At 32.1% G+C, this 13,426-nt stretch overlaps 1 protein-coding gene across 2 annotated transcripts; it reads left to right on the top strand.

The window, feature by feature from the left end:
• The first annotated feature begins 3,618 nt into the window (after nt 1-3,618).
• LOC134713936 (caspase-6-like) lies at nt 3,619-11,894 on the top strand. Of its 2 annotated transcripts, none has more exons than XM_063575213.1 (5): nt 3,619-3,828; nt 5,250-5,292; nt 7,454-7,659; nt 8,970-9,175; nt 11,500-11,894. In XM_063575213.1, the coding sequence occupies exons 1-4, from the start codon at nt 3,819-3,821 to the stop codon at nt 9,173-9,175; spliced, it is 465 nt and encodes a 154-aa protein (XP_063431283.1). In that variant the 5' UTR covers nt 3,619-3,818; the 3' UTR covers nt 11,500-11,894. The 2 variants fall into 2 exon arrangements, with proteins under 2 accessions (XP_063431283.1, XP_063431282.1); XM_063575212.1 differs by having other exon boundaries at nt 7,454-7,821.
• Nucleotides 11,895-13,426: the final 1,532 nt, after the last annotated feature.

The following is a 13,426-nucleotide window of genomic DNA, read 5'->3' as shown; positions in this document are numbered from 1 at the left end:
AAAGTTGAAGAGCATTGAGGATCCAAAATTCCAAAAAGTTGTGCCAAATACTGCTAAGGTAATCTATACCTGGGATAAGAAAATCCTTAGTTTTTCGAAAATTCAAAGTTTTGTAAACGGAAAATTAAAAAAAATGACCACATTATTGATATTCATGTCAGGAATATGATAGTACTTGTCCATTCATTTTCTATGAGTTTTGTTATTTGATTTTGTCATGTGATTATGGACTTTTCCGATTAGATTTTCCGAAGTTCAGTATTTTTGTGATTTTACTTTTTACATTTTTAACATACTCAAAATATTTAATTATTTTGTGCTGTCTGTGATCGTCTTTACTTAACGTGCATGTTTTCGGCCATCTGATCTGAATCACCGAATCATGTTATAAAACACAAAATGAACACACCACCGTCATTGCACATAATTGTTGCCAAATATGTTTTCAATGGAGATTTGTGGATTGTGATTATCATGAGGATTTCTTTACAAGCAACATGCGCGTAGCTAGTTTCATGTTTTTTCACTTCATTAAATAACATCTTCTGTCGCTGTCTTACTTAATGCTGCGATTACTTTTCCTAGATATGTATTCCCCAATTTTAGCCCACCGGGCCCGAGGGGCCAAGTGAGTTTTTCCAATCACTTGACGTCCGTCGTCCGTCGTCCGTCGTCCGGCGTTAACTTTTACAAAAATCTTCTCTTCTTAAACTACTGGGCTAAATAATCCAAACTTAGCCACAATCATCTTTGGGGTATCTAGTTTAAAATTTGTGTTTTTTGACACGGCCAATCAACCAAGATGGCCGCGATGGCTAAAAATAGAACATAGGGGTAAAATGCAGTTTTTGGCTTATAACTCAAAAAACCAAACCATTTAGAGCAAATTTGACTGTAGTAAATTGTTTATCAAGTCAAGATCTATCTGCTCTGAAATTTTCATATGAATCAGACAACCCGTTGTTGGGTTGCTGCCCCTGAATTGGTAATTTTAAGGAAATTTTACTGTTTTTGGTTATTATCTTGAATATTATTATAGATGGAGATAAACTTTAATCAGCAATAATGTTCAACAAAGTAAGATTTACAAAAAAGTCAACATGACCAAAATGGTCAGTTGACTCCTTTGGGAGTTATTGCCCTTTATAGTCAATTTTTAACCATTTTTCGTAAATCTCCATGATCTTTAACAAAAATCTTCTTCTCTGAAACTACCAGGTCAAACTATTCCAAAGTTGGCAACAATCATCTTTGGGGTAAAAATTGTGTTTTTGACCCGGCCGACCAACCAAGATGGCCGTCATGGCTAAAAATAGAACATAGGGGTAAAATGCAGTTTTTGGCTTATAACTCAAAAACCAAACCATTTAGAGCAAACCCGACAAGGAGTCAAATTGTTTATCTGGTCAAGATCTATCTGCACTGAAATTTTTATATGAATCAGACAACCCGTTGTTGGGTTGCTGCCCCTGAATTGGTAATTTTAAGGAATTTTTACTGTTTTGGGTTATTATCTTGAATATTATTATAGATGGAGATAAACTGTAAACAGCAATAATGTTCAACAAAGTAAGATTTACAAATAAGTCAACATGACCAAAATGGTCAGTTGACTCTTTTAGGAGTTATTGCCCTTTATAGTCAATTTTTAACCATTTTTCGTAAATCTCCATGATCTTTAACAAAAATCTTCTTCTCTGAAACTACCAGGTCAAATTAATCCAAAGTTGGCAACAATCATCTTTGGGGTATTTAGTTTAAAAATTGTGTTTTTGACCCGGCCGACCAACCAAGATGGCCGTCATGGCTAAAAATAGAACATAGGGGTAAAACGCAGTTTTTGGCTTATAACTCAAAAACCAAACTATTTAGAGCAAATCTGACAAGGAGTCAAATTGTTTATCTGGTCAAGATCTATCTGCCCTGAAATTTTCATATGAATGGAACAACCAATTGTTAGGTTGCTGCCCCTGAACTGGTAATTTTAAGGAAATTTTGCTGTTTTTGGATATTATCTTGAGTATTATTATGGATAGAGATAAACTGTAAATAGCAAAAATGTTCAGCAAAGTAAGATTTACAAATAAGTCATCAAAACCAAATGGTTCGTTGACCCCTTTAGGAGTTATTGCCCTTTATAGTCAATTTTTAACCATTTTTCGTAAATCTTAGTTAACTTTTACAAAAATCTTCTGCTCTGAAACAACTGGGCCAAATTTTACCAAACATAGCCAGAATCATTACTAGGCTATCTAGTTCAAAAAATGTGTTTTGTGACCGGACAAACCAACCAAGATGGCCGCTACGGCTAAAAATAGAACATAAGGCTAAAATGCAGTTTTTGGCTTATAACTCAAAAACCAAAGCATTAAGAGCAAATCTGTCAAGGGGTAAAAATGTCTATCTGATCAAGATCTATCTGCCCTGAGATTTTCAGATGAATCTGACAACCCGTTGTTAGGTTGCTGCCCCTGAATTGGTAATTTTAAGGAAATTTTGCTGTTTTGGGTTATCTTGAATATTATTATAGATAGAGATAAACTGTAAATAGCAATAATGTACAGCCATTTAAAACTCAAAAATAAGTCAAAATGACCAAAATGGTCAATTGATCCCTCAGAAGTTATTGTCCTTTATGATAATTTTTTAACAATTTTCATAAAATTGAAACTACACGGACAAGTTCATTATAGATAGAGATAATTGTAAGCAGCAAGAATGTTCAGTAAAGTATGATGTACAAACACATCACAATCACCTAAACACAATTTTGTCATGAACTGTCTGCTTCCTTTGTTTAATTAACATATACCAAGGTGAGCGACACATGCTCTTTAGAGCCTCTAGTTTAGTGTCGTTTTTGATATTAGAAACCAAGTATGTGACCAGACATTGTTATGAGCCAAAGCGCTGCAATACTGATTAGTCTTTTGGAGACGAAACGCGCGTCTGGCGTATATACTAAATTTAGTCCTGTTATCTATGAAGAGTTTATTCACATTCTACAATAGAAAATTAAAAAGTTGTATAACTAGCCAAAACAATATTTTCCAGTTAGATTTTAATAACTTTCATTACAGTAAGAGTGTAAGTACAATATAATATAAAACATTAAGGTACTTAATAATTATTATCTTTTCTGTTATTGACTTTGAATGCTGTGCTAGAACATATTCCGTGTTGTTAATCGTTTAGTTGACCGCCGTTACCCCCAGTCACCCCTGAAGTAGGAATACAACTTGCATGGATAACATTATGTTGATGCCATTAATATTGATATAACAACGAACAAATTATAGATTGCTTAATCCTTTTAACAGTGCGGACATTTAAATTATAAACAAATTCAAATACAGCCAAAGTTTACAATAGATATCCGAAATAATTGTTATACCATTGCATGTCATTGACTATTACACATCACATTACCACGAATTTAAATCATGTCATACACTCAAATACAAAACAAGACGAAATTCTAGTTTTTAAACTTTTGGCTTTTAGGTTAATGTATAGCTAAATCTAAACGACAGACGTCTTTAAATAGATGGCTTGTGTTTATCAATTTTTTTAAATTAAAATAACTTTAAACTTTTCGTAGAATTTATAATTATAGATTGAAAACAAGTGTAAGTCTACCGAATTTATCTGACAATATATTCAACAAAGTGATTTTTACTGACTCAAGTTATTATTTTTGTAACGTACAGAAACATTTATCAAGTTTTGATTTTAGATTATTTGACAAGGAAAAATTAGTATACCAAAAGATAAAAAGCAAGATATAACATCACAATAGATGATAAGAAAGAAAAATTATGCAACCAGGTAAGTGTGGTTTTGAAATACTTAACAGTTCAATTTGTGATGTCAATTGAAATTGCTCACTTCCGTCCTAACCAGGACATACTTGTAGTGAGATCATTAGAATTGACTAACATGCAAATATAAAATAAACTCATTCATGATAGTGCAATACTTCGTCATTATATGATGACATCTTTAACTTTGGTTAAAAAATTGTTATTATAGGATAGGTGTTGTCAGTACTTTGAATCTTATAAATCGTATCATGAAAACTATAGGTAAATACAAACCAGCTGCCTCCGGGTGCGGGAATTTCTCGCTGCATTGAAGACCTGTTGGTGACCTTCTGCTGTTGTCAGCTCTATGGTCGGGTTGTTGTCTCTTTTACACATTTGCCATTTCCATTCTCAATTTATTCATTGATTTAATTCATATACATTAATCTGTTTTCATTAAAATTATTGTTCATTCTCAAAATCACTATTCTGATGGCCAGTTCTGAGTTAAGCGAAAGATGAAATGTCTGAACTTATTCACGAATCATTATTTATTTTCTTAACAGAATTGAAACTGCTAAATATTATGAACAGCGACAACTCCATCATGTTTTTATGTTTTTTGCCTTGTTGTCAGATGGCTGTTTCATTTACGTATGCCTATCATCTTCCATAAATATGTAAAAGAACAAAATAACATTAATAACATACATATATTTTTACCTAAAGCATTAAACCAAGCTGATGGCGGAATTTATACCCTTTATTGCCGGGTCTTCAAATGTGCGCACTATATATATGAATTACAGATATATAAATAGATGTAACAAAACGTTCAATGCTAAGACATCGTTTTAAAAATAAATTATGCTCTTATTTTACTTAGGAAGAAGACTATGTTATTTTTTATATTTCTTTTTTTTAAATTATCATGCTTAACTATGGAACAACCACTTTCATAGGACTCTTTACACTTTCTGACAAAATGTTAATTTGTTTAAGCTGATGTTGAAAGTCAGGATATCAAATGTATTGGGTGTATATGTAACATATTATAGCAATGGTGGACTGTGTATTATCTATAACTATAACATATCGACTAACGTGAAAAACCCATGAGTATCTAATTTTGAATATTTAACAGACCATACATGGGGCAACCAAGAGATAGAATACTTAGGTACACCGTACATTTAATACTTGATATAGTCAGAACGTGACATCGCACAACCAATTGAACACTCTGGAATATAGTGATGGTATGAACAAGGAGATACAGTATACAAATCAAAAATTGTGAAATAGATGATAATGAAATTTTCCAGGGATGAAAGCAACCATATACCACCGTAATCCCCTCTCAATATGTTAAACACAGACCATACGATAAACGTTACATACGCTTTTTTTCTGCAAAAGTATACCATTTAACATCTTTCTTTATAGAAAGCCACTTTGATGATTCCAGTATAAAGAATCTGATTGAAAGGTAATTGACAGTTTAGAAACATATTACTATATTTTACGGACACGAGTTGGTTGACTGTTATAGAATAACCGTTTCACAAATGATATCGGATACGTCCTCTTCCCTTTTATGAATGCGACCTTCCGAATTGGACTATTTACCAGATTTATTATCACTTAAGTAGCACACAACGAGTGCCACATGTGGAGCAGGATCTGCTTACCCTTCCGGTGTTCCTGAGTTCAACCCTATTTTTTTGTGGGGTTCGTGTTGCTTATTTTTCATGTTTCTATGATGTGTCACGTGAACTATTGTTTGTCTGTTTGTCTTTTTCATTTTTAGCCATAGCGTTGTTTGTTTATTTTCGATTTATGAGTTTGACTGTCCCTCTGGAATCCTTCGTCCCTCTTTTACTATATATAACATTTATGTTGCAACATTAATTTCATTTGTGCATTACTTACATTAATCAACATTCGTGAATGCTGATTGGTTTTCATTCTGATATACTGTGGATGTATTATTATTTGGCGTTTATCAAAGTTCGTGGATTCCGTGGGTACATGTGAACCACAAAATTAAATGTCAAACAAATAACAAATTGTCCTTAAGCTTGAATGCAGAAAAACAACAAAATTAAAAAAAATCCCCGAACATGCATTAATTGCAAAACTTGGTACCCACGAAAATAAATGAATCCACATGCTGTTTATTCCACTTATCAGTATGTGCATTTTAAATCAATTAAGAAAACCCATAGATAAGACAAAAGATGAGGGAATCCATGCAACAAACAGCGAGAGTGGGTCGAAAGAATGAGTGTATCTCTCCATGCTTGCATCGTCTGATATTGCGAATCTGCACTCAATCAGTTGTCACAATCAAGAGAAGAACATAAGTAAAATTAAGATAAAAAAAACTGTATTTGTATATAAAGATCTAAGACTGCAAAAAACATGTAGCTTGCCAGTGGAGGCACAGTCGTCTCGTGTCGTTCAACCAATTGGGATGGAGAATGTTAAACTTATATCGTGTCATTTTTTTCGTTTATCTTAATAACTTTGGAGGTACAGTTTTCGTGTACGAAAGACAACTCTTTAAATGAATTCCGTACATTATGAGCAATCATGAGCTTTAATAATCAATAAACTAGAACACACCCGTGTGCAAAATATTCGATACTTTACAAATTAGTAGTTGAGGGCATTAATTTCTTATATTGATTAAACATGTGTTTTAATTTACTGCTAGATCTGGGTATAAAAAAGAATAACGATAAATTAAAAGTATTATGCAAGAGATATAATTTCTTACGGAAGTTATATATACTTATGACTTATATACGTCTATCAGTTTCAGATTCTCTCATGTCTTTCTACCATTGGTTTCGCTAAAACAAATGTCTAAATTAGTTTATTATGAGAATTGATTCCAATGATTTAATTATGTGCAGGTTTTCATTAACATATCATGGATAATCTTTTAGGAGTCCCGCTATCAATTGAAATTTTCACAACAATAGCAAAACACACAAAGGAGGGTAAACATAGTTGAGAGACAATATTGTTGAAGGGGAATGAGAAGTTGTATGATTGTCAATGAGAAAAGATTCCATGAAAAAAATGCAGGTCAACAAAACTAATAACACATTGCAACTTAAAAGTTAAAGTTTCCCAAAAGAAAAACTGCCCAGATAGAAACTGTCAATCAGGCCAATCAATACAACGGTAATTTTGCTTGTTTGAAGATATTTATCCATGATCGATTTCCTTGTGAGGGTTTGTCTCTATCTTCAATTTTCATATCAGTGGTCTATATTTTATCTGGCAATTATAAACAAATTGCACTGAGAACATAATTGTGTGTTCTTATTATTGATTTCCACATGCTGATAACTGATTTAAATTGACGGGGAACTAGTGATAAACCTACCTACATTTTATGACCAAGGTGGTAACATATACTGATTCCCTAAAAAATATTTAGTTTGCACTTTTTAATTTCTAGAAAAATAAACATAATCCTGGGTCTTTTTCTCTAGGTAAATTTATCCTCCTGTGAGTTTTCTTATATATTTCCACTGCACATAAAATAATTATCATCAATAAAATTTTAACCAATTGTTTTGATATTTACTCGATATTGTTTTTATGTGTGTTTCTAACGACAATTTCAATTGTAGAATGAAAGGTGCATGTATGGTAAAACCAGAGAGCATCTCTGAGACGACAAAGGACTCTTCGATGACATCAACATCGTTAGGAGGAACATACAGTTTGTACGGATTGTCACCAAGAAAAGTAGAACATACCTTCCATGATAATGCCACTCAGTCATCATCAGCAACGGAAAACAGTAGTTGCTATCAATTCACCAGGAACAAGATGGGTTATGCAATATTCATAATTAATTCTGAGTTTCAATATGAAAAAGATCGCCAATATGCTGTTAAAGACCGTGAAAATATGACAGAATTGTTTCAGCTATTAGGATTTGCGATAAAACTTTTAGAAAATAAGTCTAAAAAGGAATTGCTCGAGGAGCTTGAAGGTATGATGTCTAATCAAAGACTTAGACACTAGCTTCTCCTATCTGAAGTCACTTATAAATGCTAGAACCTTTACATCTGGATCCGATAACAATTTGGTGTCAGTTTCTTTCTTTCTTGCAAAACTTAATTTGCCTTTAAAGTTTAAGTGTTACACATAGTTATAAAAAGATGTGGTGTGGGTGCCAACACTTTGCACATGTTGTATAAATGCATGTACATGAAAAACTATACAGATAAGGTTTATTTACTTATTTACTTACCATATAGTAACAATAATATCATATTTTCTTGAATACTTATATGACTAATCTATATCAGACAGTTTCCATCGGATAACCTATTGCACAGTAAGTATCTTAAGTAAGATTTTTTTTGTTTAATCAATAATGAAAGTGAAATAGTGAAATCATAATTCGCTTTTAGCAGCCAAAATGGTTCAATTTTGTCAAAATAGGCGAAGAAAAATTAATAATTACTCATTCACTTGCAAGTGAATAAGTCGACCTCTTCAAATCCGTATTCATGTGAACTTCAATTTAACCCCTATCGAAAGATCGACAACGCATGCATTATACGTGTACAGCGTTAATATGTTTAAACTAAACTAAACGGGAGATACTCTTGTTAGAAGCATATTCTATTCTATGTTGTGACGTAACACTATTGTTTCAGGTAAGGGTAAAGATTGATACTGTTAAAACATTAAAACCCGCTGCATTTGTTTGCATCTGTCCTAAGTCAGGAACTTGGTGTTCATTAAATTATTGATTTGGTTCATAAGTGTTTTTCGGTTCTCGATATTCATATAGATTAGACGGTTTGTTTCCCCGTTTAAAAGTTTTGACACCAGTCATTTTTGGGGCCCTTTATCCTGCTGTGTGGTGTCAGCTACGGCTAATAAAGATCGTACTAGGCCTATCATGGTTTAATCTAACAAATATTGACTTCGATGGAGAGTTATCTCATTGGCACTCATATCACATCCTCTCATAAATATATATGTACTTTTGTGTATGCATTCGCTTTTAAAAGATTTGTTTTAAGCTTAAATGTTAGCAATAAAGTATTTTTAATTTTGTAGACTATTTTTCGTATCTTTCAAAGTGATATATCTTTGAAACTATTATCTACTATTTTCTGTTGATAGATATCAGAAATGAAATAGGCATCGATCATGACTGTATGGCGTGTATAATCAGCTCACACGGCTTAGAAAAAGACACAGAAAGCAACGGGAGACAACACGAAATTAGTACTAAGGACAGCACAGTGTTAACAAAAGATATACTTAACAACTTTGCTGACGACAAATGTGAAAATTTGAAAGGGAAGCCTAAAATGTTTTTCATTTAGGTATGCCATTTCTAATATAGGATATCAAACAAAAATAGCCAATTTCATCTAAGAACAACTTTGTCTTAGAGAGTTTATGCCATAGTTCCTTTTAAAATTTAAAAGAGTGTATAAAAAATCACACATCATGTCAGTACAGATGTATTGACAACTGAGCTAATGACACCTTCGGGGACTTATAGTCCATCAGCAGAAGTACCGACTCAGTACTGTATAAACATAGCACAATGCATTATAAATTTCATGCTTCCGTGACCCTTCTCTGGATTTACCTTCATCCCGAACGCCCAAAGCCGTAAGGTATGAAATACGACATTCAAACTCATAGAAATTTTCGGAGACAAACTGAAAACGCCATACCATAATAAATAATAGTAAGCCTTACAGCAGATTCACAAATTCAATGTAGAAAGATTCAATGGGGGCGGGGGTAGGGGTAGGGGCTCTTAGAGGCGGGATAGTGGTATCAACAAATAGAATTAATTGTTCATCATCTAGATCTGTGAAACAAGATATTCCATAATGAACACCCCAAAAAAGGACAAAAGACACCAAAATGATATTTAATGCAATATCACTTATCAAAAACAATTTGACAATATCATGGCAAAAACTGAAAACCATAAAAAGAAAAAAAAAACTAAACACTACCATATAAAACTGAATGGGCAACATGCAACCGATCTTAAACTCGTGATGGCATCAGTTACATGTATGTTTTCGAAGGGATGTTTCAACTCTTGGAACTATTTACTATTGGTTTACTATCTCACAGGTGTCGTCACAATTTGAGTATCAGTTCAACCGTGGTTAAATTTTTAAATTTGAACAAAAAAAATCATTCCTTGATAGACCTCCTTAAAAAGGGAAAATTGACATTGGAAAGGTTTGTTAAATTTAGAATTCAAGTAAATTCAATCAATACTTTACATTTACACAATACGTGTTTTGTCAGTTTTGTATTCTTTGTAAAAAATAATTGTTCATCAGTATGGTTTAGAGTTCAGTGAGTCGTCTATTTTGCTGGGCTAGTATGCATAAGGGTTAAGAGGGAAGTTGAGTCCCACTGGAGCAGGATATTTTGAAGATCCGTTGGCGTCATAAGGCTTTTTTCTGCTCTTTAATCGAAGTTTTGTGTCTTTTTTTTTTTAATATTCCTGTTTCCGTGCTTTATTGTAATACCAAAGGAATTCCATGACGTAAGGATAAAAAGGACATATATGCATACTTTTTTTTATGTCTACCTTTTGTAAAGATTGTGATGACATTATTGTTAGAGTTCATAATCAAAAGTATATGCATATAAAAACTCATAAAACAGCAATGGAATAAGCATTTTAGGTGTCCAGCGGGTAGATTGTTTGAAAGCTGTCCATTTAATCAACGTTTTAATTTTGATCTTATTTAGAAGAGCATATACATACAGTATTTTTTATCAAAGTAATGTACATAACATAAAACCAGTTTTATTTGCTAATTGAAAATTAAGCGGAATAAAATAATTTAAGACAGCAGAGAAGATAATTCTGTTTAATTGGTTATTACTAACCGGCTTAAATAAAAGAGTGAGCTATTATTATTGTAAATGTATAATGTCTCTAGTCTGGTCAAAGGGTCAGAGTGTCCTACTTAATTAAACGATAAATTGTTGAAATTAGATAACTTGTTTTCACGTGCAGAGAAATTTCTTTTATGACCAATGCATGCTTTCTTATTGGTCAATGGCCTTGCTGGTCAGCACGAGTTCACGTGTAAGTGCATTGTGGTGACTTCCTTTTATCATCAGCATTTGATGTGTTAACTTGTGATTCTTATCAAACAATGTGTTCAAAATTCCCACCCACATACCGCCCTTTATATTATCTTTTGGAGTAGATATGTATATATATGTTTATTTATGGGGCAGGTTTTTCTCCCCACCTTTGCTATTCTTTGTCAATTATTCAATTGACATGATATTAGTTGATGTTATTTCGTAGTAATTATGTATTATTATTTCATATTAAATATGAACTTTTATGTCAAATGTTTTATTTGCAAAATGTATTTTTTGCATTTTATGATTTTAAATAAATGACCTTTTTTCGTCAGTTTAGTTTTTATATCATATAGCAAATCAAGCTCAGACTCTGACTTGTGTATACGTAGTATGTTTATGGTATCTAGCTGTCTGTCTTAAAATAATAATGTTTAGAAATATATGATTTGAATTTTCTGGAAGGCATGATTCCTTTTCCTCTAAAACAAATTTAAGGACAGTTTTTTACTTGTCTTGAAACCATGAATTATGTTTTCTTACATTTCTAACGTTTAATTTTTTATAGGCATGTCGATGTTTAAAAGATTCTCCCGAAACTTCCCATTACGACTATGGATTTGATATTCCAAGTAAACATGCACAGATCTCGTGTCACTACGACGAGAAGTCATCTATGGATCAAGAATCTGTTTTCCAAATACCATGTAGCGAGGATTTTTTGGTTATGTTTACCTGTTCTCCTGGTTTGTAGTTTGAAAGAAGTATTTTTCAAATATTCTATATTTACCATTTCTGGAATGAAATTAAAATTAATGAATACATTGATTCTGTTAATTGTTTGTTTAACGATGTCAACAGCTTCTAAGTATGAAACAATACTAGGTTTAAGGATGATTTGTGTATCCTTTTCGAAAAAATAAAAAATTGCCACATCTCGTTTCAGTAAAAATCTTTATAAATAAAGCCAAATAGTTAATGAAAATTATGAATATACGTATAAATGTGAATAAGTGAGATCTAGGTTTCACATGCTATAAAATCAGGTTCAATCCACCATATTTTTTATAAAAGAAATTGCCTGTACCAAGTTAGGAATATGACAGTTGTTATCCATTCGTTTGACTTGTTTGGGCTTTTAATTTGGTCATTTAATAACAAACTTTCTGTTTTGAATTTTCCTCGGAGATTAGTATTTTTGTAATCTTACATTTTGGTTTATCTATATTGTATTCGTCCCATACCATATACAACTACATATAAATATTTGTCAAATTGTTATTGACATGAAAACTTTTAATACTTCTATATTTCATTTGCTTACAGGCAAAACGGGTATGACAGATCAGAGGGGAGGATGGCTCATGTATTGTCTGTATTGTGTATTTAAGACACTTCTAGAAAGCAGCTATAACGAACATTTTCCCCAGATTTTAACAAAGGTCTGTGGGAAAATGGCTCAGGATTTGAAAGTAAATTGTTCATCTGACAGGTTATTTCATGGGACTAAATCAGCAGCTGTTATATATCATATGCTAACCAAAGACTTATATCTGAAACCTAAGAAATTTGGTCTTGTTATGCGACAAACATCTAAGGAGCCAATATCTGTTTAATTTCTTTTATCTATTAGTCAATTTTGTTAAACATATAACACGTAAAATACTAGCTGTTAGGTGTAGAAATTTTTTATTAATTGAAACTATTGTTTGATATTTTTTTCTTATGATTTATTAATTTCGCGCTTTGTTTTAGAATCTTCCAGACCAATGATAGACTTTAACAAAAAATAGTTTTGTCACCTTACATACTTTACGATTATCTTCGTAATATAAACCACATCGTTTTGCATGAGAACTAATATTTTGAATGATAACATTTTATTCAAGAGTGATACTTCAAATACAACATTAAGTCCTGGTTTGGTATCTTCATTCAGAAGTTGGCCAACGGGGAAAGTTTATAAAGAAATTAGCTACTAGTTTGACCAAGAATAGATATTCCATTTTTTTTATTTTTTTTTGCTTATTCCTTAGATTTTTATGTTGTTTTATGAGTTCTTTTGTTTGTCTGTTTGTCTTCTTTCTTTTTAAGCAAGGTGTTGTCAGTTTATTTTCGATTTTTGAGTTTTACTGTCCCTCTGGTATCTTTCGTCCCTCTTTGTAACATGAGTTTCAACATTTCAACAAGGGGATAATGTCCGATTTTAGAAACGCAAAACAATATTTTTGTTTTTATTTTTGATTTAAAAAAAACCCAGTGCGCATGAAATAATAAATTGATTAATTTCATCATTGTCTAAGGAAAGTTAAAAAAATCGAAAGTGAATTGATTACGTCACGCTTAACGTTTGACTCATGAGGTATGCACTAAAATTGTGGTTTGTTCTCTCATTATCAGTCGTGTCAATTATCAAAGGCAAAGACAGCTGTTAAATCCATCAATCATTGACAAAAAGGTTAACCAATACCGTTCTGAATGTTTTAGTCAACTTT

This window comes from Mytilus trossulus, chromosome 4 (assembly GCF_036588685.1).
Source record: "Mytilus trossulus isolate FHL-02 chromosome 4, PNRI_Mtr1.1.1.hap1, whole genome shotgun sequence".
Taxonomy (NCBI): Eukaryota; Metazoa; Mollusca; class Bivalvia; order Mytilida; family Mytilidae; genus Mytilus; species Mytilus trossulus.
The sequence above is the reverse complement of the archived record's forward strand: the minus strand, read 5'-3'. Positions and strand labels throughout refer to the sequence as shown.

Bases quoted from the DNA above. Each gene is read 5' to 3' on its own strand.
- LOC134713936 (XM_063575212.1), top strand. The intron at 5,293-7,453 runs GTAATTGACAGT...TTTCAATTGTAG, and splicing joins ATAAAGAATCTGATTGAAAG to AATGAAAGGTGCATGTATGG. The intron at 7,822-8,969 runs GTATGATGTCTA...TTCTGTTGATAG, and splicing joins ATTGCTCGAGGAGCTTGAAG to ATATCAGAAATGAAATAGGC.